This window comes from Nelumbo nucifera, chromosome 4 (genome assembly GCF_055504915.1).
Source record: "Nelumbo nucifera cultivar China Antique chromosome 4, China Antique-T2T, whole genome shotgun sequence".
Lineage (NCBI taxonomy): Eukaryota > Viridiplantae > Streptophyta > Magnoliopsida > Proteales > Nelumbonaceae > Nelumbo > Nelumbo nucifera.
In genome coordinates, this window is record NC_142652.1 from 8,255,484 (window position 1) to 8,280,580 (window position 25,097).

Consider the following 25,097-nt stretch of genomic DNA (forward strand, 5'->3'; position numbering starts at 1 on the left):
ATAACTACCAACTAACACTGTCATATCTTACAGAAATATTGCTGCCATATGAACACTGGGGGATCAGTGGGGTCCACATCAGTGTCGATCTAGACTACAATCAGTCTTGAATTTAAAAGAAAAAAGGATGAAAATTTGAAGAGAAGAAGAAGAGAAGAGGGAAGAGAAGAAGTACACGAAGAGAGTTTCACAAAAAGAGAGGGAAGGTAATGATTTCTGCCAACCCACTCTTAGTATTTATATAACTGTAAAAGGGCTGAATTGCCCTTATTGCTTACATGGCAAATAGAATAAGAAATAACTAATAATAAAGCTGAAATAACTAAATGAAATAACTACCAACTAACACGGTCATATCTAACAGAAATATTGCTGCCATACGAACACTATGGGGACCACATCAGTGTTCTCTACAACTTTGAACAAAATAGAAGGCAGGAAAATAACAAGCGGAAAGCAGTTGGGGAGGGGGTGAGAATTGGGAGGAAGAGGGAGGGGAGGCTCTAGACATTGTTGATGAAGAGTGAGGGGAATGTTGGAAATGTCACAGGTGAAGGGAGAAGACTGGTGTTCCTTTGGCAGCCTTGAAATGGTGCTCAGGTTCAGTTCAGTTCTCTCAAGAGAATGTTTCCAGATTTGGGTTTTTGCTTCTTCTTGTATTCTGTTTTGGGGTGGTTGGGGTGGTAGTTATTTAGGGGATTATTGTATTGGGCTTTGGGTGCCTAGCCTCTCCTTAGTTTGGATGGTGGTGCTGTCTTAGCACCCCTTCAGGTTGTATTTGTTTTTCATTATTAATATATTTTTGGTTTTATCTTAAGAAAAAAGTGTGCCTGATATCTCTTCACCAGCTTGAGGGGGATTATTGAAGATGTAATCAAGGCTTATATCAAGGTTCAAAGTATCGATACACCTCTGTGTATCGGCAGAGGTGTATCGGTACTAAAAACCATGCACTTAATATTTTTTTAGTTTTTTTTTTCAAAAATTGATTATTATATAGGTTTTTATATATTTTTTATTAAAAAGGAATGGGTTCCAAAAGATATGATACGATACGCCCAATACAGGGTGTGTTGTATTGAAATTTTGATCCTTGGCTTATATTATTATTACACATTGTGGTATACTGTTGGGGCACTATTGTAATTGTACTTATTCTTGTTATATTTGAATAAAAGAAGAAATAGGCAGTTTGCATACCTTTTTCAGTTTTGGTCTCAAATAACTTCTTTCTTCTCTTCCATATTTCCTCTCATACTACTTTCAAAGCAAAGCCTATATATATATAGATATGTATATGTATATGTATATGTATATGTATATGTATATGTATATATGTATGTATTTTAGATGCTTATTTGTCTCTAGATGCAGCTCTTTTAAGAGATTCTATATGTCAACAAACTTTCTTACTTTCCGTAAAATTTTCACCAATAGACATTTAATTTTTAGGGTGCATTTGAGTTGAAATCTCACTCATGTTTCTTTTCTTCACCTGTTAATGGTTAGAAGTCATCATTATTCAGTAATTTTGAGTGCTTTTTGTTCGATTCTACTTGAAGATTTCCCTATTACAAGAGATGCAGATGATACATGTATGTGTATGTAGGTTGTGACTATTCCCCATTCTGATATGCAGGTTGTTTCCCAGTGTGAAAATCCAAGTGCAGATTTTGGTAGTACTTCTTTCGCTTGTGCACATGTCATTGTTCTTGTTACTTCACAGGTTTGGTCTTTCTTTCTTTTTCTAATGTTTACATGTTCTTGTTTTTCAGTTTATTAAGAAATCATTGTAATGAAAACAAAGTGAAACCTCATGGTTTTGCACTTATAAGAGCTCTCACAGGGTGGGGATTTGAGGGGACGAAGTCACGAAGGCAGCCAATTTATTGGGTTGACCTGGAGGTCTGGCTCTAAGCCAACTATAAATCAATGTTGTTGATGAGGCGTGATGATGACTTGTCATTTTGGCCTCCCTAGTCAATGTGATGACTAGTTGGCACCATAGAAAAAGATATGTTCTGAGTCTAAAATATTGATGCAATCTCAAATAATAGTTAGGTGTGCTGCTTCTCATCTCAGTATAAGCAAATTAACAGCTTTAGAGTCCAAATATGTGATCAATCTTGTTATATATTATAATATAAGAAAAGCCAATTAATGTAGGTGGCTTGAGTTTTTATTGGTTTAAGTTTCTTTTATGGGAAATTGCGAATATTATCTAGTGCATTGTACTGGTAGCCTTGGCAATCTGAAGTTATGTATGATGTTCATGGCAACTCAGAAATATCTAAAGAGAAGTGTGACAACTAGCAAGTGAGCCGAGAGCCCAATTTAGATTTGTTCACTGATCTGCAAACAGCCTGGAGATGCCATTAGCCAAGCAAGGGGTCACAAGAGAGATCATTTTGAGGGAGGCTTTTAGAGAACCAATATCATTGAATGTTTTTGAAAAGGAATATAGATTAAAAAGTTAAAACATCAATGTTCTCTAAGGGATATCGGGCACTTTTCGGAAAAGAAAGAAGCCCCAATTTAGATATGTAGACCCTAATCATGGACATGTATGAGGATGCACCAACCAATGTTAGAACACCTATGGGAGAGATATCAGACCTTCCAGTTAAGGGACTTAACCAAGACTAAACAGTTAGCTAGTTAGCCTTTATTTTTTTGCACTAGCCTTTATTTTTAGACAAATACTTTAGATATAAAAGTATTTAAAGTAAGTTGGAACAAAGTGGAATATATTCAATGTGAACTTAATGACAATAGGAGTGGAAATTAGGGTACACTTAGGATTGGAGACTAGGAGGTATCTTGATGTGACCTTTCTCGTTACCTTGGTTTAATAATCGATAACAAGGGAGAGATGGGGGATGGACAAAATGGAGAGGAGTGCATCTAGAGTCTTATTTAATCAGAGAATACCACCTAGGCGAAAAGGAAAATTTTATAAAACTGTTATAAGACCACAATATTGCACAGAGCAAAGTATTGGGCAATCAAAAAGCAACATTTCCAAAAAGTGTGTGGCAAAAATGTGAATGTTGACATGGATGGGTGACAAAACTAGTAAGGATAGAATCAGAAAGGAACTTATTCAACATAGGAGTAACTCCAATAGGTGATCATGGAAAGTATATTGTGATGGTTTGGGCACAAGTTAAAGGGGTTAGATGAGTCAGGGGAAGACTAAAAAGGACATGGGTTGAAGGGTCATTAATTTAATAATTGATATGTCATATACATCTTTATCTAAGGAGATCATATAGGTAATGTTCTCGATGGAATGATTTAAAGCCCTAGGGCTGGATGGTTTCTCCATGGCTTTTTATCAAGAGTGTTGGGAGTTCTTGAAAGATGATATATTGGAAGTTTTCAATGAGTTATTTCGTGAATGGGAAATATCTCGAGGAGTAAACTCAACGTTCATAGAATTAATTCCCAAGAAGAAGGTAGCCAAAGAACCTAAAGAGTTCAGACCCATAAGCCTAGTGAGAAGTCTATAAGATAATAGAAAAGGTCCTAGATGGATGACTTAAAAAGAGTTTGCCTCTAGTGATCTCACAATTTCAAGGAGCTTTCGTTGAAGGGAGACAAATAATTGACCAAATTTTGGTAGCAAATGAGTGTGTAGTGGAGAAGAGACAGAGAAGATGAAAATGCTCGGTTTGCAAATTGGATTTGGAAAAGGCTTATGATTTAGTGAACTGGTCATTTTTCCTTGAAATCTTAGAGTGGATCAGGTTGGGAGACAGGTGGAGAATGTGGATTAAAGGATGCTTAAGTTCAATACACTATTCAATCTTAATAAATGGGGTGGCCAAAGATTTTTTTCCAGCCAAAAGAGGTTTGAGATAGTGAGATCCTTTATCCCCTTTCCTATTCACTTTAGTAGTTTGTAGATGGTTGTGAAGGCCGATCGGGAAAGATTATTTAGAGGATAGAAGGTAGGCAGGAATGAGGTGACAGTGTCCCACTTGTAGTTTGTAGATGATATAATCTTGTTCTGTGAAGGAGGCAATCAAAATGACATGATGAATTTAAAGGAACTCATGGTTACCTTTGAGTTGGTTTCAAATCTGAGGGTGAACTTGGGAAAGAGCTGTATAGCAGGGGTTAATTTGGAAGAGGAAGAAATAAGAATGTGGGTAGAGACTCTAGGGCGTGAGGTAAAGAATTGGCCCATGGATTATCTTGGGCTTCCATTAGGGGGGAACCCATGACTAGAGGATTTTTGGAAATCAGTAGTAGAGAAATTAACTAAAAGGCTGGCACTATGGAAAAGGACTTACATTTTGTTGGAAGGGAGGATAACTTTGATCAGGGAAACCTTAGCTAACCTGCCCATCTACTACCTTTCCACCTTTAGAATTCCACTTAGAGTGGCAGATCAATTAAAGAAAATCATTAGGGACTTCCTTTGGGATCCAGAGGACGAGAAGAAGTGGAAGCAAGTTAGCAAGACATAGGAGCAAAGAGGATTGGGAATAGGGAACCTAATTTGTAGAAATACAGCACTCTTAGGGAAATGGCTATGGAAGTTTCCTTTAGAAAGCGATAGTCTTTGTCATAAGGTAATTGAAAGTCCTATGGCTGGCTGAAATCCCCCTTCAATTTGCTTTTTCCAAGTTTCTTCTCATTATCTAATTACAAACAACAGCCTGTATCGAGGTTTGCTACTTTCTCTTCTTCAGGGACAAGTTGGGATTTTGGCTTTAGAAGAGGTCCAAGGGATAATGAATGTGAAGCACTTGTTCAACTGTTGATCATACTTCAGCTAATCTTTCTGAATCAACCAGTAGAGGACACTAGAGTTTGGTCTGGTATACCCAATGCAGTTTTTACTTGTGCTTCTTTCCTTAATTCCCTATTGTGACCAAATAATGCGGGTGAGAATTTCCCTATGAAAGAGATTTGGAGTAAGCCTGACCCACTACTAATATGCTTCAAAAGAGAAGGCCAAACAAATGCTAATCACCTCACATGTGCTTCCTTTGCCTTGCAACTTGCAAGTGGTGAATCCCTATCTCATTTATTCCTTTCTTGCCCTTCTGTGTTTTGCATTTGGGACCTCTGTTGTTCTCTTTTTGGTTGCAGGTGGTCTCCTTCGTAGGATGTAAGCAAGCCTTTTCAGCCCAAGTTTCCTAAGGCAACTGAAGAAGAGAGGAAGAATTATGTGGAAAGCAACTAGGACCACAGCAGTATGGACTATTTTGGAGGAAAGGCTTGAATAAAAATAAATCAGAAACTGATTGTTTTCTGATACAAATTAGTAGAAAAAGAAAAGAAAGGATGGTCACGAACAGAAGAAAAGAGAGAAGAGAAGAATTAAGAGAGAAAGAAAGGGTGCGGCAGAATCAAAACTAACCGCCCCACTGAATCTTATTTATATTTATAACTTTACAAGGAGTATAGTTACTCTAATACCCTTAAAACAAAAAGAAAACAAACATGGCTCAACCAACCCAACTACCATAACTGAAATATAAAGAAATAAACAGTAAAAATAAAGTGTGGGGCTGGGACCATACACACACTACTAGTCTATCAGCTATCTCTACACTCCCCCTCAAGTTTGGAGTAGATATTCGTCATTCCCAACTTGCGTAAATCTGTCTCCAACTTGATTTTTGTGACTGCTTGAGATGCCACTCGCTCTCGGATAAAATGTCTGTCCACCTCGATATGTTTAGTCCTGTCATGTTGTATTGGGTTGTGGGCAATGTTAATTGTTGCTTGATTATCACAATACAACATTAGAGGTTTCTCATAGTCAATTCCCAGTTCATCAAGCAAAGATTTCAGCCATAACACTTGTGCAACACCATTGGCCATGGACCTGTATTCAGCTTCAACACTGGAGCGAGCAACACATTTTGTTTCTTGCTTCTCCACTTGTTTCCCCCTACAAATACACAGTACCCAGAGGTGGATCTTCCGTCATCAATGCATCTAGCCCAATCAGCATCTGTATATACCTCTATCTTCATGTGACCACTATTCTTGAAGAGTATGCCTTTCCCTGGGCATCTTTTCAAGTAAGCAAGTTTCCTTTTCACCACAAGAAGGTGAGTGGTCCTAGGAGAATGCATGTACTAACTAACAACACTGACAACATATGAAACATCTGGTCGTGTTAGGCAAAGATAAAGAAGTTTCCCAACCAACCTTTGATACATAGCACTTGTTTTATGGTTTAACTCAATGGGTGTGTCAGTGGGCTTTACTCCTAACTTTCCAGTTTCTTCCAATAAGTAAAGGACATACTTTCTTTGAGAGATAAAAATGCCATGCTTAGATTGAGCTACCTCAATTCCCAAGAAATAGTGCAATTCTCCCAAGTCCTTCACTTCAAATTCTTTGTGAAGATGTTGCTTAAGGGAGTCAACCTCACTAATATCACTTCCCGTCACCACAATGTCGTCCACATACACATCAAGTAAGGTCAAGGAGTCTGTCTTCTTAAAGAAGAGAGTGTGATCTGATTGAGCTTGCATGTAACCAAATTTTTCCAAGGCCAGTCTAAACCTATCAAACCAAGCTCTTGGAGATTGTTTCAGCCCATATAAAGCCTTCTTTAGCCGGCAAACTTTCTTTCCTGCTTCTGTACTGTAAAAACTCGGGGGTAACTCTATGTACACCTCCTATAAGTCTCTATTGAGAAATGCATTCTTGACGTCCATTTGAAACAATGGCCATGAGAAGTTTGCGGCAATAGATAGTAGGACTTTGATCATGTTCATCTTGGAAACTGGTGCAAAGGTTTCCATATAGTCTATGCCATAAGTTTGTGTGAATCCATTTGCAACCAATTTGGCCTTTATCTCTCTACAGAACCATTAGCATTATATTTCACTGTAAACACCCATCTGCATTCAACAGGTTTCTTCATCTCAGGCTGGTCAACTAGTTCCCATGTATTGTTCTTAACAAGAGCATCCATCTCTACTTTCATCGCTTCTTTCCACTTAGGTATCAAAAGAGCTTCTTGCACTGTTCTAGGTATAGGAATAGTAGCAATAGATGCCAGGAAGGATCTATAGGATTCTGAGAGACAATCATAAGAAAGAAACTGGGAGATACAATGAGCAGTAGATGAAGTACAACGGCACTTCCCTTTACGAATTGCAATTGGAAGATCAAGGTCATCTGAAGGAGGTTGAGGCTCAACAGTGTTAGGCAAAATGTCTACAATAGTGGGCTCAACAATGGCAGTAGTGTCTGGATCTGAAGTTGTAGAAGGTGTTGGGATTGACCTGGACTGTTGAGTACCACTTTCTATGATACACTCTCAACTCCCTGCACTTATGACAACCCTCTTCATGGCACTCCCCCTTGGTAACTTGGATAGGTAATGGAACTTCTGGGCTGAAGTCCTTCCTCACGACACTCCCCCTAAGGAGAAGCCCTGTGATAGTAGGGCATATCCTCAAAAAACTGTGACATCCATGGACACAAAATGCCTCCCCGAATCAAGCTCATAACAGCAATACCCCTTTTGATTTTGTGCATACCTAAGGAAAATGCATTTAGCAACCTTGGGATCAAATTTGGAGAGGTGAGGTCCAAGGATTTGAACAAAACAAGTACACCCAAAAGTTTTAAGGGGAATAGTGAACAAATCCTTGTCTGGATACAAAAGGTTGAATGGTGTTTTCATGTCTATAACCCGTGAAGGAATTCGGTTAATAAGGTAAACAACAGTACGGATTGCATCCATCCAAAGGCGTATGGGAACATTAGAGTTGAGCATGATGCTTTTGGCTACCTCCAAGATATGTCTATTTTTTCTCTTAGCAACCCCATTCTGCTGAGGTGGACGGGGACAAGTGCTCTGATGAATAACTCCATGATCTAGGAGATATGATGCCAAGGGTTTTGCAAAGTACTCCTTGGCATTATCAGATCTGAGAGTTTTGATCTTTGATTTCAAATTGGGTCAGTACCATCTAATGGAAAGCCTGGGTTAGAGAAGGGACCTCATCTCGAGAGTGCATAAGGTAAACCCACGAGAAACAGGTATAATCATCAACAAATAAAAAGAAGTATCTATACCCTCCATGGCAGGAATATGATATGGCCCCCAAACATCTGTATGCACAATTTCCAAAGGAAGGTTGCTTCTTTTATTGATCAAAGAATAAGTTGATCTACAATGTTTTGCAAGTTCATAGCTTTCACACCTCCAACTAGACACTTGGACTGACTCAAACAAATTTGAAATAGACTCTTTAAAGACCCAAAAGACAAATGACCTAATCTGTTATGCTAAAGCATAACCTGACCCAAAGGCTGAGAAACAAACAATCTCCCAACTTCGCTCTCCTTTCCCTGGGGATGCTCAAGCAGGTAAACTCCATTCGTCTCACGGCCAATCCCAATCACCTTCCTCGTTTCCAAATCCTAAAAACACAACGATCAGGGAAAAGGGTCACTAAACAGTTTTGATTCTTAGTAATACTACTAACTAAGAGATTTATCAAAAAAAAAAACACTACTAACTAAAAGCAAGTTAGCACTAAGCTTAGGGACATGCAAAACTGAGGACAGGAAGATGGCATTAGACAGTCTGATGTCTCCCTTGCCAGAAATAGGTACAAGGAAGCCATCAACAATAAATACTTTGTCTTTGCCAGAGGATAAACAATAGGTGGTAAACAAGGTGGATAAACTGGTCATATGGTTAGAAGCACCTGAATTTATTACCCAGAAGGGTCTAGTGTTACCTGGGGCTGAAGTGTGATATGTTGTAGTTCTTGTACCTGAGGAAGCAAAGGCTAAAGTAGGATTAGCAGAAGTAGTAGCTGAAGGCTGAGATGATGACCTAGAAATACTAACTTCATTTTCTAATTGTGTCAAGGCAGCCCAGACAGCAGCTAAGGCATCTAGGGATGTGGTTCTTCTTGTATTGGAAGACGATGCACTGTCAGTGGTGACCACACACACACTAATAGTCTATCAGCTATCTCTACAGAAATGAATGGGAGGATTTTCAATGAGAACAGTAGATCAAAAGAGGAATTGTTTGAGGCCATCAAAATCAGAACTGTGCATTGGGTAAAGACACTTGATCTATTCAAAGAATTCTCAGTAAATGATGTCCTAAGGGCATGGACTCTAGTGGCATCCTCAATTTCTCATCCAAAGAAAAGGAAAAGGTATTTGTGGAGTGGTTATCCCCAGTGGCTAATAAAATAAAACAAAATTTTGATGGAAGTTCCATGGGAAGCACGGGAATGGCTGGTATTGGAGGAATATTTAGGGATTGCACAGGAAGTGTTGGGTATCTTCTCAGGACCTCTGGGGCTAGGAGATTCACTAAAGGCTGAGCTAATGGCATTACTACAATGGTTAAGAATTGCTAAACAATCAAGATTTCAGCCTTTGAAGTAGAGGAATAGAGAGCATCACACAGGAGCTGAACATAACCTTCAAGTGGGTCAGAAGGACAGCAAATGGACTGACACTCTTGCAAAACAAGGGGTATATAGGCAAAAGCTGTTTTGGGCACCATTATAAATCTTATTCCTGAATTGGGATTGAAATGAATCCTTATGGATGGATACACCATGAATTTGTAATATCCAGATTATCATTTTAATATAATCCAATTTTCTTGCTGATAAAATAAAACATACATCTTACTTATCAAAAGAAAAATATACATCTTCTTTATCATCCATGAATAAAATAAGTTACTGATAAAAAAAATGGTAGCCTTGGTAGTCAAGGATGAGGGACCTAATCATGACTGATAGCATTTATGTCAACCAATGAGTAGTGCAGGCCTGGAAAACAGAGAAAAAGAAAGAAAGGGGGCTTTCTGTGATTTGACGTTCTTGTTGAACTCTGAACTGCGGTTTTCTCTGTGGGGCCCATGTTTCTCCTATGAAGTCCGCTAATACAATCAATCTCTAGAGTATGCACAAACATGGAGGTCAGTGGTATAGGGATCAACATAGGCTTAGTGGTTCAAAAGAAATTTAGTTTATATGTTTTTACAGGAATGGGACTTGTGTAATTTCTGCAAGATTTGAATATTAAAGTTGATTTTTGGTTTTGATGTTTATGTCTAATTTCTGTATTTTGATCCCTTAGCTGGTTTTAAAGAGTCTTATGAAGGTCTTATGTTTAGTTGTCAAGTGGATCCTACAATGGTGTCTTGGTCCTTAAGTAATAAAATCAACCTATATTTTAAGCTTCTATTTTTCTAGTAGTCCTCTTTAGTCAATAATAATGACTGGCAGACGATTGATCAAAAAAATGGCTGGCAGACCTTAGTGTCTTATAAGGTTTTTATATTGAATGGAACAAATGGGGAAAAATGTTTAGTTTTGGTGTTACCTTTGTGTAAGTGTTCTCTCTTGTTTTCCCTACACCTTCCTTATTCTCCCTCTATCTTCTACTAATACACTCTCTCTTTCCTATTTTCTTCTTGTAACCTTCTTATCTATCTGCAGTCATCTATCAAATATTATTTGTAGAATCCCCCCTCCCCCCAAACTGCAATCATTAGGGAGCTCATTAGGGAGCTGAGTGGACAGAATCCACTCAGGCAGTCTCCTAATCAGACAGTTCAGATAAAATCGAAGTTCATTATTCCAAGCATAAACAATACCTGTTAAAATAAGTTAAACAGAATATTTGTTTCCAAGATCTGGGCCATTTGTTCCCAACTCCTCTGCTATAAAACATGGATTATATAGCCTGAGTAATCCCCTTTCTGAATGAGTTTATTTAACCACTATTTTGGAACATCCAGTTAAAATGATGAAATGTACTTACTTACTTCAGTATGAATAATATCCTAGGATGGCAGCAGGTAGCCAATTCTTCACCCACTTGAAGAGTGATCCTAATGCAATAGGCTCCACCTAGGATCAGCTGCATCAAGCTGAATTTTGATTGATCTTGTATTGAGAACCCAAGTCCCTCTAGAATAGGTTGGATTATTCATAAATAAATGCAACACAATACCGTAGTTTTCAAGGTGTTGAGGCAAGGCTAGGCGATAGGGGTAGCTACAAGGCACAAGCATGCACTCACAGGGTAATTTCATCTTTCATTTTTTGAAAGAATGTCTATGTTTAATTGGAGGGTTGCAAAAAAGTGTTGTGACCATATGGACTAATCCAACCCAAATAACCTAGGCATGCACTCATAAAGTGATTTGGTTTTAAATTTGATTATTAGTATGTTCATGACTTATTGGAGGGTGACAAGAAAGTGTGTTAACCACATGAACTCATCGGAAATTCAGAATAAAATCACCCAGGCATGCACTCATTGGGTGTTTTTGTTTTTGTTTTGATTGATAGCATTTTAGTGTTTTATTGGAAGACCACAAGAAAGAAATGTGACCATGTCAACACATCACAACACATGTTAGGTTACCTTGGCATTTCTTGATTGTCATAGTAAGGTAGTAGACCTTATAGGTAGTCTATAAGATCTACTACCTTTTCAATCACAAACCAGAAAAAGGCATGCACTCATGGGTGATTTGTTTTTTCATTTGATTGTTAGTATGTCTATTTTTCATGTGTTATTGGGTTGAGTGGGGATCTAGTTGGGTTAGGTTTGTAGGTTTGGTGCAACTCATGAACAGCCCTAATTGATATCATGTTTGTGTTTTATTGGAGGGTTGATGGTTTTGTTATTTGTAGGATTTCCTTCTCATTGCTCCTTTGTTCAATTTTTACGTATATCAATTTTATTTATATAGTATTTTTGTAAATAACTTGTTTAGTTATTTCAGTTTTTGTAAACAATGTGTGGTTATTTCAGTTCTTTTATCCAACAATTGTTTGTGAATTAGGTCCCACTTGCGATGGATCTTATTCTTGCTGAGTTCCACAAGGCTTGCATCTACACTGTTCCAAAGTACATGGAGTACTCAGAGGTGTGTTTCCTTGCCTACTCAAGCATGTCATTTCCGGTTTGTGATTGAAAAGGTAAATCATCTTTTATGTGTGTATGTATGTATATTTTTAATATGAAAGTATTGTCTGGTATACAAGTTGGCCAATTAGTAGGTCAAGTAGACAAGACTTTTCTGGATAATACCCTATGCTCATCTCAAATATTGATTTTCTTTCCCATTTTACAGTAACTATTGTGATATGAATAAGCAGGAAGATTTCATTCATTTTATTTTCTCCATATAGTGCCATTAATTAAGACATTTCTGTCTTTTTTCTTTTGTATCTCAGTCAGCATTCAAAACAAAAGGAGCTTATTATAAAATGATTGGCTATCAAGAAGAAGATGGGGGACTTGAAAGCACTGAACGTTACGTGGAACGTGTAGAATCTTATTTGAAACTCTATGCTGCATTAGTTCAGGTGTAGAATCTTTTCTGGTGTCAGGATTTCAGCTTTCCATATCTTATATTTGAGTAATCTTTCAGTTGAAAAACAGCCCACTTGATGTGTGGAACTGTTTGAGATTAGATGCAAACCAGAAAAGAGAACAAACAAGAGAAGTAGAGAAGAAAGAGCTGGCGGCAATGGGTGTTAGAGAGTAAGAGGTTCGAACATAACATCTCTCTAACACTCTAAACATCTTATTAATAAGTTAATCTTTGACAAATTACAGAGAGGCCCTTGAGAGAGCAGGAAAATACAAAAAACAGAATAATACAGAGTATGGGCCCAGAATAAGGCCCACAACAGAGAGAAACATAACATAACATAACATAACATGAACTAACTGTCTATGGGCCATTCGGCCCATCTTCTCTACACTCCCCCTCAAGCTGAGCATAGATGTTAATCATGCCCAGCTTGCCAGTGTCATGTTGAAGCCTTGCCTTGGAAATGCCCTTGGTGAGAAAATCTGCCAGTTGTCCGTCAGAAGTAATGAATGGAAGACACACTTCACCGGAGGAGACTCTTTCACGAATAAAGTGTCTATCAACCTCAATATGTTTGGTTCTATCATGTTGTACCGGGTTGTGAGCAATGTTGATGGCAGCCTGATTATCACAGTACAACATCATGGGTTTGTCATGATCTACCCCAAGTTCTTCCATTAATGACCTTAACCACAACAATTCCGAGACTCCATGTGCCATGGCTCTATATTCTGCTTCGGCGGAGGATCGAGCCACAACTGTTTGTTTCTTACTCCTCCAAGAGACAACATTACCAGCCACCAGACTGCAATACCCTGAAGTAGATCTTCTATCATCAATATTTCCAGCCCAATCAGCATCCGTATAGGCTTCAAGTTTCAGATGACCATGTTTGGCAAATAGAATTCCTTTTCCTGGAGAGCCTTTCAGATAGCACAAAATCCGTTCTGCTGCTGCCATATGGGTATCTCTAGGAGCATGCATGAACTGGCTAATGCAACTGACAGCATACGCAATATCTGGCCGAGTCATGCACAGGTACAAAAGCTTCCCAAGAAGTCTCTGAAAGACCCCTTTGTCTTCCAACAAAGTTCCATCCAAAGCTGAAAGTTTGTGACTCATATCAAGAGGAGTTGCAGCTGGTCTTGCACCCAATTTTCTAGTTTCAGACAACAAATCAAGGACATATTTCCTCTGGGAAATAAGAATCCCATCCCTGGATCTGGCAACTTCTATGCCAAGGAAATATCTCAACTCCCCCAGATCCTTAATCTCAAATTCTGTACGGAGGAAAGACTCAAGGCCCAGAATGCCTGAGACATCATCACCAGTCACTATAATGTCATCAACATACACAATGAGATACACTGCTAGAGACCCACTTTTCTTCACAAAAAGAGTATGATCTGACTGTGTCTGAACATAGCCGAATTTAACAAGTGCAGCTCTAAATCTCTCAAACCAGGCTCTAGGAGATTGTTTGAGGCCATAAAGAGATTTCTTCAGTTTACATACCTTTCCTTGCATATCTTTCCCATACATTCCTGGAGGAAGACACATGTAGACCTCCTCATGTAAGTCACCATTCAGAAATGCATTCTTTACATCTAACTGATAGAGAGGCCAATCAAAGTGAGCTGCCAGAGATAAAAGAACCCTTACAGATGTCATCTTAGCAACAGGGGCAAAAGTCTCCAGATAGTCAATCCCATATGTCTGTGTGTAGCCCTTTGCAACAAGTCTGGCCTTGTACCTCTCAATAGTCCCATCTGCCCTGTATTTAATGGTAAAAACCCACTTGCATCCAACTGGATCCTTCCCTTCAGGCAAATCCACCACCTCCCAAGTACCATTTTCATGTAGAGCATCCATTTCAGCCTGCATGGCATCTCTCCATGCTGGAATCCCAAGAGCTTCTGATACAGACCTAGGAATGTGGTTAGAAGCAACTGAAGAGAGGTAGGCACAATATGAAGGGGAAAGTAGGTCATAAGAAAGGTGTTTGGAAATGCAGTGTGCAGTACACTTCCGCTTTCCTTTCCTAACAGCAATGGGGACATCAAGATCTGGGAAGGGGGATTCCAAGAGAGCTGAAGCAGTACCTGGTATCTCATCTGTGATTGGGAGGGTATGAGCCTCATCTGTTGTAAGGGAAACCACTTGCTCATTCCTGGATCTCTGCCTCTGATACACTTTGGGATTATGGGTAGGACGAGGAGGTAAAGAAATAGGAGCACTAGGACAAGAGGAATGGAGTGGCTGATCCTCCGTCGATTCATTTTGTGAGGATACAGATTTGTCAGGAGACTGAACTGGGACAGGAAGGGGAAGAGCAAAAACTTGTGACAGACTCTCCCCCTGTTGACAATGTCCTTCCTGAGGGGAACCATAAAAAGGAGAAGGTTCATCAAAGGTAACATCCATAGAGACATGTCTAGTGCCAGTCTTTGGATCAAAACAACAATAACCCTTTTGTGTGGGGGAGTAACCGAGGAAGATGCATTTGTGGGCTTTTGGTTCAAACTTGTGTCTCTGCACACTTGGAATGTGAACATAACAGGTACAACCAAACACACGAAGAGGAATTGGGAAGAGATCCTTATCTGGATGAAGAAGACTGAAGGGGGATTTAAACCCTAAAACCCTGGATGGCATACGGTTTATGAGATAGGTAGCAGTAAGTACAGCATCACCCCAAAATCTTGTGGGAACATGTGAGGCAAATAAAAGGCTCCTTGCAACTTCAACAATATGTCTATTTTTTCTCTCAGCAACTCCATTTTGTTCAGGGGTTCTAACACAGGAGCTTTGGTGAATAACCCCCATGTCAGAGAGATACAAGGATAGGCTCTTCTCAAAATACTCTTTTGCATTGTCAGATCTGAAAACCTTGATTCTGGTACCAAATTGAGTCAAAATAAGCTCATGAAATTGCCTCACAAGTCTCGGGACTTCATCTCGGGATTTCATTAAGTATATCCAAGTGAATCTAGAAAAATCATCAATAAACAGGATAAAGTATTTGTAGCCCCCCATAGAGGATAAGTGGTAAGGCCCCCACACATCAGAGTGTACAATATGAAAAAGAGAAGAGGATCTTTTATTGCTCACAGGGTAATTTTTTCTACAATGCTTTGACAACTGACATGACTCACAACTGAGACTGGACACACTGACTCCCTTAAACAGTTTAGGAAGCAAATGACTTAAAGCAGAAAAAGGTAAATGACCCAACCGACAATGACTCAACATAATTTGACTGACAGACTCTAAAGAAGTAGAACCGAAAGCAGCATTCTTGGGATGATCAAAGCATTGGCCAGGGGTGTCGAGCAAGTATATTCCATTCGCTTCATGGCCACTCCCAATCACCTTCCGAGACTTCAGGTCCTGAAACACACAGTGAGAAGGGAAAAAGGTTACACAACAATTCAATGACTTGGTCAAGCTACTTACAGATAACAAGTTGGTATTTAACTTTGGTACATGAAGAGTGGAAGATAAAAGTAAAGAGTCTGTAGGCTTGACAGTTCCCTTGCCAGAAATGGGGGCAAGAGAACCATCAGCTAAGGTGATTTTGTCACGACCAGGAAGCAAATCATATGACACAAACAAAGTGGAAAGGTTGGTCATGTGATCAGAAGCACCTGAGTCAATGATCCAAGGGGTCTTGGGATTACCTGAGGTAGATGCATGGTTAGCAGAAGCCCTTATACCTGAGTGAGCAAATGCAGTGGTGGCTGGACTTCCAGAAGGGTTGGATGATGAAGTTACACCTTCAAGCTGGCTAATCATCCTTCCAAACTTCTCATAATCAGCTTTCATGGCTGCCAATTGTGCACTTGCAGACTCAAACTCTGTATCTGTACTTGTGGTTGTATGTGCACTTCCTGTCTTTCTACTGTCATTCTTCTTCTGGAATCGGATAGGGACAAGACTGGGATGCAATTTCCAGCACTTGTCCTTAGTGTGTTTCGGCTTCTTGCAATATTCACACACTACCTCCTTCTTTCCTGTGCCACTGGGGGCTCCTGTAACCCCTTTGGGTTTGATTCCCATATTTGCAAAATGATCATTGATACTGACCCCTTGAACCTGCACTTGCCTCCTGCTTTCTTCACTGCTGACCAAGGCATATGCTTGAGACAATGAAACATCTTCCTTGGACAAGATGTTTTGCTTTGTAATGTCATATTCAGAATTCAGTCCTGTCAAGAACTCAAAGACCCTATTCCTTTCAACCAATTTCCTATATGTTTCAGCATCCTTAAGGGTATCCCATGTCACGGCCTCTATCAAATCAATCTCTTGCCATATAGATTTTAGGGCTGAGAAGTATGCTGCAAGTGACTTCTCCCCCTGTCTTAGATTCTTCACATCACTTCTTAGTTTGTAAGCTCTGGCAACATTCAACTTCTGGGAGTAAGTTTCTGCAACACTATCCCAGATTTCTTTAGCCGAGTTCATCCACAGGTAATGTTGGCTAATCTGTGGCTGCATTGAGTTCACAAGCCACCCAATCACTGTGTAATTCTCCTGCACCCATTTCTCATAAGAGGGATCCTCCTCTGGGGGAGCTTTCTTGCTCCCAGAGATAAACCCCCACTTTCCTCTACTGCAAATATGAATTTTTACGGATTGTGACCAGGCCAAATAATTGGTTCCATCCAGTTTAACTGTAGTTACAGCCAACAAGGAATCAATTGTAGTTCCCAAATTATGTCCATATTCAGCAGTGCTCTTGTTCTCAATTTCTGAGAAGTCCATTATGTAACAACTTCAATTAGGGTTTCGGCAGGCCCTTAAAGTGATCTGATTTCAAGGAACTCAGATTGAGTTGAACAATAGCAAACACAACAACACACAAAACTCAGTTCAGAACTGACAGCCGTGAGAACCAAGTTCGGTGGCAGCACTTTCAAAGAGGAGAAACCTTGATTCAGCCTTCAAGAAAAAAGTAGTAGGCCTCCAAGCAATATGTATTCTTGGTTCCCAACAATAATTTCCCAAGGAGAACAAAGAAAAACAGTCCACAGTACCTAAGAGGACTTTTTACAAACACTATGTATGCAACAGTCAACACTTCACTGTTAACAAGCAGAAATCACTTCAAGAACACTTTGTCTAAGTCCAAGAAGCAGCTGAACTAAAGTAGAGGCTTGTACCACTTAATTTAGATCAGTTTTTAGCAGTTTGGAAGCCCAATAACAGCCGAACCACACTTCCAGAATAACCCAGAAATCAGTCCAGCAACAGTGGGCCGAATGGAGGTGTGCTTTGAATGCTTTAACAGTCCTCCCAAATAACAAAAATAACTCAGCAAAGAACTGAGAAAACAACTTACAGTATCTCTGGTTTGAACTTCAAACCAGGCCGAACACTTTCTCTGAGCTAGCTTCGAAATCTAGCTTCGGAATCCCTTTTCTCTGATTTCAAATCAGGCTGAAAAACTTGCTCTCTGATTCCTCCTGGTCACCGAACCCTTCTCCAAGTGTATAGAAACTTGGGCACCCTCCAATGACCTCCAAGAACCAGGCGGATGACTGTAAACTTCAGCCCTAGAACCTCCTCATGTAGTTGGCTGAACTAGAACCACATGAGAGACACGCCAAGCAATGGCCCGCTCTGATACCAAGTTGAAAAACAGCCCACTTGATGTGTGGAACTGTTTGAGATTAGATGCAAACCAGAAAAGAGAACAAACAAGAGAAGTAGAGAAGAAAGAGCTGGCGGCAATGGGTGTTAGAGAGTAAGAGGTTCGAACATAACATCTCTCTAACACTCTAAACATCTTATTAATAAGTTAATCTTTGACAAATTACAGAGAGGCCCTTGAGAGAGCAGGAAAATACAAAAAACAGAATAATACAGAGTATGGGCCCAGAATAAGGCCCACAACAGAGAGAAACATAACATAACATAACATAACATAACATGAACTAACTGTCTATGGGCCATTCGGCCCATCTTCTCTACACTTTCCTTTCAAAAAAAAATAATAAAAAAAAAGAGTAATCTAACCACCATCAATCTATGGACTCATCTTTTTTCTTGCTGGTTGTTACTCTTGCAATTTGTCCATGTTTATTAACTCTATCTAACATATTGAAGAAATTAAAATTTGACAGACAGAAGCTGATGGGGTCCAGAATATGCATGGCCTCAAGGAGGGGTGGGCATGGCTTGCAAGGTTCCTGAATGCTCTCCCAGCCAACAGATACACAGCAACTGCACTAGAAGCTTTCCTGAAAGTATGCTTGTGTTAAAATCCATCTATTTTTACTAAATATATACCAGTAATCCTCTTCCCTTATGTCATCTAGTTCTTCCCTTTACTAGATGGCAGGTTTTGCTCTCTTTCGCAAATACAAATCTCAGTTTATGAAGATCTTGAACATTATCTCTCGCAACTTTGTGGATGCACTGGAAGCACAAAGAGATCCAAAGCTGAACCATGTCATAACATTGATCAAATCCTACTTGGGAAAAAAGACGTTTCTTCAGGAACCAGAAGGATGGAGACTGCAGACTTCTGTTTTGTCAGATTCCTGTGTTACCGATTCAGAGTCTGGCTTCTATCAACAACAGTACTATCATCAGCCAAATAGGTATTTATACCAATATTGACTGAATATAAACAGATGGTTGTATCTCACTTCAACTGCTAAAGTTCATCTCACAAACTTCAGTGGTTTATATTGTGTATTACCCTCTTTTGTCAATAGTTTATTAAAGAAATGATAGAAGAAATGTAAATATTATTGGTATTACAACCATTTACATAACATTTGGAATTTTGCTTTCCGATCACAAATGGTCTTTCGCATCCTAAGATGCACTTTCCACCATTTCTGCAATCTAGTCATTACGCTTGATACAAGAACTATCAAGTTTTTTGTCTGATTTCTGCTCGGATGAAGCTGTGAAAGAGTCCTTGAGAGCGAAATCTTCCATTGTTTCTCAGATTACCTCACTTGTCCGTAACAGCATTTCTTGGAATGTAAAGTATTCTTAATTTGAACGCTGTTTTCCTACTTTGGGTCAGAAGAATGTGAATCTGTGCAGTCTTCTTGCCAGAATTGTCCTTTTAAGGGCTTGATTGGCTTTGACAGCTTTAAATCTTACATTTTTTGCCAAGAAAGAAGATTTGGTCCTCATTGGGATATGTAGAGGTTGAGACACGTGATATTTGCAACATATACGGGTTGAATATAAATACTAGTCACGGTCGATTAAACCATTTATTCCTCCACCGGTTCTTTTGGGATATGTAGAGGTTTCTAATGGTATGTTTGGTTGCCGAGAAAGGGATGGGAAGGAAAGAATCTTTGAAGAATATTCGATTTTTTTATTGTTTGTTTTGAAAGAAAAACTGGGATGGGAAGAGAAAGGCTTGAGATGGGGTTTCCCAAAAACCAATTTGTGGGTCACACCAAAATGGTGAGACCCCGCTGAAAGGAAAATAGAGGCCTTTGTGAGAATGAATACTCACCGACACCATCTCCGATGATATTTTTGAAATGTAAGCTCAGATTTGGCAGTCTCTTGCGATTTCTGCCCATTTTTGTACCATATTTGTCTTCTTTCATTGAATGAATACTCCAAATCTCACCTTCATCTACCACCATCCTTGGTCTTTCAGACTAGTTTCCCTTCACAGACGCCATTCTTCCATGTCAACATCAATTTCTATTCATTTTAACACATGAGCTCCAGATCTGGCTTTGGGCATCTACCTCTTTTAGATTTGGCAGTTTTATTAGCACTAAACGTTAAAATGAACTTAGATCTGGCGGTTTTTTTGCATTTACCTCTTCTAGATCCGACGTCTACCTCTTCGTCTACCCCCATCCCTGGTCTTCCATATCAGTTTCCATTCACAGAAAAATGGTAAATCTATTGTTAGAGGCATCATTCTTCCATGTTGATAGCCATTTCCGTTCATTTTAATGTCTGAGCTCCAAATCTGGCTTCTAGCGTCTATCTCTTCCTACAAAATTTTTTCATCAACCAACGTTGGAAGCAAATTTTGTAGGATAATAGGTCTCAGCAAACAAACACAAGATACCAAAAATGAGAAAATAAAGTTTCCTTTCTCATCCCATCATTTCCCATTCCATCCCTTCTCATCCCACCATTTCTCAACAACCAAACGGACCATAATAGAATCGCTTGATTTGGAATGGATTTAGAAGTCGAGGGATTAATGGTTAGAGGCAAGATACTTCTGCAATAATGTGGGGTATCTTAGAGGAAATGAACAGAGACCTGGAATCATTTGGTAGGATTTCTCACTCGTTGTTGCATAGACCCGGAATCAGTTGTATTTACTCTTCTATTATCCTTGAAGAAGGCTGTTTGGCTGGCTGGGTAGCCTGAATCTTTGTACTCTTTTGGACCCTTTAGCTTTTAGTATGTATTTTTCAGGCTTGAAATGCAGTACTAGAATGGACAAGGGTCTAGGATTGGTTTTGAATAGAGCCATGAAAATTTTATACATAATTTTTTTCTCTATGAATGGCTAGTAATCGTGAATTGGGTTGGACTGGATTGAGCTAATATCTGGTCTGTTGATAGAAGATAAGAATATAGGTGTCAATGGACCAGATTTGGGTTAGAATTAATCTAAATTAAAAATAAATTTAAACAGATTTGACAGTTCAGACATTGAATTGAACCTCTTCAAAATGATCCAAAATATTTATTGAATTGAATTCAACCTGGTCCATTTTTAATGGATTCACATTGGACTGGATTGGATTCGACCAAATCCAGTCCAATTGACACCCCTTTACACGTTACATGTGTAATGCAAGCCTGTAAGGTGCCAACTAGTGGCTTGGTAAGGTCTCCTGCTGGTTGTAGCGGAGACTTGTGATTGAATACCGCTTGTACCTGGGTTGGCGGATGGGCTACCCCCATTTGTGTAGCCCTTTAAAAGAAATAAAAAAAAAAGTACACATGTAACAATCTCTGACACAGGAGATTGTTTGCTGGACGCATAATAAATGCATCAGCTTAAGCAGGTCCTAGGTCTGACCGCCGAAGTCTGGATTGGGCTGGACCAAATCACGTGATGCTGGTTTTCTGACTTAAGTTGATCGTGGGCCAGATGACTATAACCCAATCTATAACTTTTTTGTTAAATTATTGATCCAAATTAATAATAAAAAATCTATGATGGAAAAGATATGGTATGAAAAGAGTTTTGACCAATCAAAATCCACTTATAAATTTTGATAAATAACACCTAATTTATTACCACGTTTATAATTTCAATATATGTAATTCTGGTTATATCGTTTAAATTGTTGTTGAATAGTGAACAGTACAACCTTTATGCATTATCATGATATTCATTATTCATGTACACTTTTGTATAAGCTTTCCATGGTCTAAATAATGTTTTAATTATATTGTAATATTCAGACTGTCAATAAGAAGGAGAAGAAAAGCTAAAAACATCTTTTCTTTTCCTTTATCGTTACATATCTATGGAAGCCTTCAGTTGCAGGTATGAGTTGCCATATACAGAGTACTGCTTCCCCAGCCATGAATGTTCTCTCCAGTTGAAATTCTTCTCACATAATCGAATTCAGAAGAGGACTCATCATGGTCCACAATGAGAATTTTGTAGCCATTGGACATCTTGTGCTAGTAACGATTTTGAACCATTGACTCGCAGGATCACACTTGTCATCTCTGCTTACGCATTTGCATGGAGTAGTGATAATGGTATTGGTAGAGTCGACATCTAAGCACACGGTGCTTCCATCGCTAAGGGTGGATGAAAGGTGCATCTTCGAGTCTGATATCATATCCCATTTCGAACTAGGATCGCTGCAGAAGATTCCAAGTTTGACTGGCTTGCCCAACTCATCAGCTTGTATGCAGAAGTATGTACCCTTCAACAATAAGTTTTTCGGTGGTGTATAACTCCAGGCTTCAGATTCAGTACATGGTCCAAGCTTTAATGGCTCAAATAGAGACTTCCTTAGGACACAAAGGCCAGTTGATGGATGGAAAATCACTTTGTATGGCCTCACGTCTGAAAGACCTGGGCCTGCATTTTTGCATCAAATTGGCGGTCTGTAAACATATTTTTCAAACTACACAAAGTAGAAAGGAATATTGATTATTTTATTGGGACGGATCATTTGGAGAGCAGATAATGTGGCTAGGTATGGGCCCAAATCTGAATGGATGATGTACATCCCCCTCTAACCCATTTGCATGTTCCATATACAGTTGCAATCCTAAGTCTACTTGAGTTTAATTTGGGCCTATATAATACGATCCATGAGTGATGCATTTAAATCTTGTTAAGCGGCCCAAACCTATCTTTCTAGTTTCTACTTTCTATTTGGTGTGATTAGCAGTTGGTATTCAATAATCAAAATAGGATTGGATCTTCTAACTCTCACAAAGGATTGCAACTATATATGGAAGAAAGAAAAAATAAATAAATAAAGACGACAACAACAATAACATACCTTGGAAGGGAGATTGGAGTACGGAGATCCTCTCCATAAAGCTTGAGTTACGGGTCTTACACCAGTTCCAACTCAAAACACCATAAGTCTCATCCATCCCTATCTTCCCTTCTCTCAAGTAATAACTCCCTGCTAGTGTCCACAAGGCCCAATCAAAATCCAGTTCAGCCGCAACACCAAAGAAGCAATTCAAGAATCTATTGTCATTTATGTTAGTACCCCTCTGATCCACACCAAACTCACTGAGAAACAGTGGCCACCCTTGGTCCAACACAAACCCCCCTTTTCTCATAAAGTTATCTACTACAGTTGCACAAACTTGGTTAGGGTTGCCTGTCTCCCAAGCCTTCCCATCCGAGAACCCGTACCAGTGAAGCTCAAACACTAGTTTCCCCGTAAATGTTAGGTTAACTGGTTGATTAACCAGAAAAGTGAAATCTTTGTCATAATTTAACCCTGAGAATATAACGAGAACATTAGGGTTTGCTAAGTGCACTGCTTCAGCTCCCTTTTGCATATACCTAATAAGATGAAGATTAAAAGAGAATAAGCTTTTGAGTACAAAAAGATCTATGCAACACATACTCTGTAGTCTGTACCAATCTCACAAGTTGCACCCTTAATATCCCTTTTCATATCAAATACAGTATTCGGGGTATACCTGTACCAATCATTCACGCTCTGCCTGGCTCCTCTGAGCTCATTCCTCAAACTCATGCCGACAACATTGGCTGTGCCACGAAACATGGTGGCCATCCGGGTTAACCCATTAATCCAGAGGGATGGGTCAAAGTATTTGTCGCCAAAGAAGCCATTGCCATCAACGCTGCTGCAACACCAACCGGATTTGCTAATATGGTTGTCTAATATCACCATCAAGTTGTTGTCCGCAAGGTTAGCCACTACGACCTGAGGTTGCAATAATTCAACATTTCAACTAAGGAGATGTTGTCTTATCTATTGACTTCATTGTTTTGGAACAAATAACAAATAACGAGCCTAAGCAGCTAAGCTTCTCAATATTTGAATTGCACTTTCAAATAATAAATTCAGGCCTGCAATTTCACCGTCCTTATTTTGGATTAAAGGACCGGACCAAGCAAATGCTGTGACGCCAGTTGATGAAGATTCCTTTCCAATGTAAATGTAATACCCCAACATGCAACATCAGTGGATTCTTATTGGGTAGTTCAGGGTGGATTACAGTCTACAGACTTAGGGTTACTAATTCCTTATCTAGTGAGCAATTCAATAATTGGACAAGTTTCATAGCCAAACAATCCCCTGAACGAGGTAGACATTGACTGTTTCATAGTGGCTGCAATGGCTGAAATGATGAATGAGAATGACTCCTTGCTCTGTGTTATCAATGCGTCCTAGTCTGCAACACCCCTCTCTCTCTCCCTCTCTCTCTCTCTCTCATGGTGGGGTTGGTTCGTTAGGTGGTTTAGTAAGTAGCGACCAATGGCGCCTCTACACGCCCTTACTGCAGCGAAGACTTGGTCCACCCGCTTATAAAAAGGGCGGATGCACAATATATGGTCCCACATCCTCCTGACTTTGGTAGACATGGTAATTTTAAATTAATTCCTTTGAAAAACGAAAGAAAGATTCGCTTTACCTGATAAGCTCGAATTAGTGGAAGGTCAACCAGAGACGGATTGTTGACTTCGATGCCGGCGATAGTTTCGATAAGGCCGAGGCTCTTGAACGACTGCCGGACGGTAATTGAGGCCAAGGAACTATTAGTTACCAAGAACAATGGCCAGGTGAGCCTAACACAGTTAAATCCCATCGATACAATCTGCTTGGAGATCACGTCCAACGGTTGCTTGCTCAGGCCCTCCGCCACCATGCTCTCGAGGTGTGATGCCCAATTCACACACGCCAGCTTCACCCGTTGCCCGGTTTCGTCGACGATCCACCGGGAATTGGTGTAGAGAGGCAGAGCTGTTACATTCTGTTGAGATATGGTATTAGGAGATATGATCAGAAAAGCTAGAACCAGAAGCGACAGGAAGAGTTTCTTCAACTTCATATTGAATTTGAACAATCCGATTCCCTGCTTCGGACAGACACACAAGAGTCGAGATGTACCCTCTTGCTTTTATATATGGGCAATTTCTTTGATGCCGCAAGGGTATGATACCGGAAAAATTTTATACTCAATTTCGGTCGTTTTCACCATCCATGCGCAAGGGATCAATGACTGTATGAGAAGAAAAGCAACAACAAACTTATGA

General features: G+C 39.5%; 2 protein-coding genes across 6 annotated transcripts in view; one reads left to right on the plus strand and one right to left on the minus strand.

Annotated features, from left to right (window-relative positions):
- GLE1 (nucleoporin GLE1-like protein) overlaps window positions 1-22,513 on the plus strand; it is a 98,025-nt gene extending 75,512 nt beyond the window's left edge. For 3 of the 5 annotated variants that reach the window (XM_088904529.1, XM_088904528.1, XM_088904531.1), the window contains 6 exons: window positions 1,640-1,726; window positions 11,825-11,908; window positions 12,219-12,350; window positions 18,490-18,612; window positions 18,701-18,969; window positions 22,047-22,513. In XM_088904529.1, coding sequence (XP_088760655.1) covers window positions 1,640-1,726; window positions 11,825-11,908; window positions 12,219-12,350; window positions 18,490-18,612; window positions 18,701-18,969; window positions 22,047-22,119 — 768 coding nt within the window. In that variant the 3' untranslated portion in view covers window positions 22,120-22,513. Of the gene's footprint in view, window positions 1-1,639; window positions 1,727-11,824; window positions 11,909-12,218; window positions 12,351-18,489; window positions 18,613-18,700; window positions 19,176-22,046 lie in introns of those variants that run through there. The other 2 variants (XM_088904530.1, XM_010250402.3) reach the window with 2 other exon arrangements.
- On the minus strand, window positions 22,404-24,892 carry LOC104591536 (glycosyl hydrolase 5 family protein-like). The gene is made up of 4 exons (XM_088903054.1): window positions 24,476-24,892; window positions 23,516-23,763; window positions 22,855-23,375; window positions 22,404-22,450 (listed from the first exon to the last, which is right to left on the minus strand). The coding sequence occupies exons 1-4, from the start codon at window positions 24,890-24,892 to the stop codon at window positions 22,404-22,406; spliced, it is 1,233 nt and encodes a 410-aa protein (XP_088759180.1).
- Window positions 24,893-25,097: the final 205 nt, after the last annotated feature.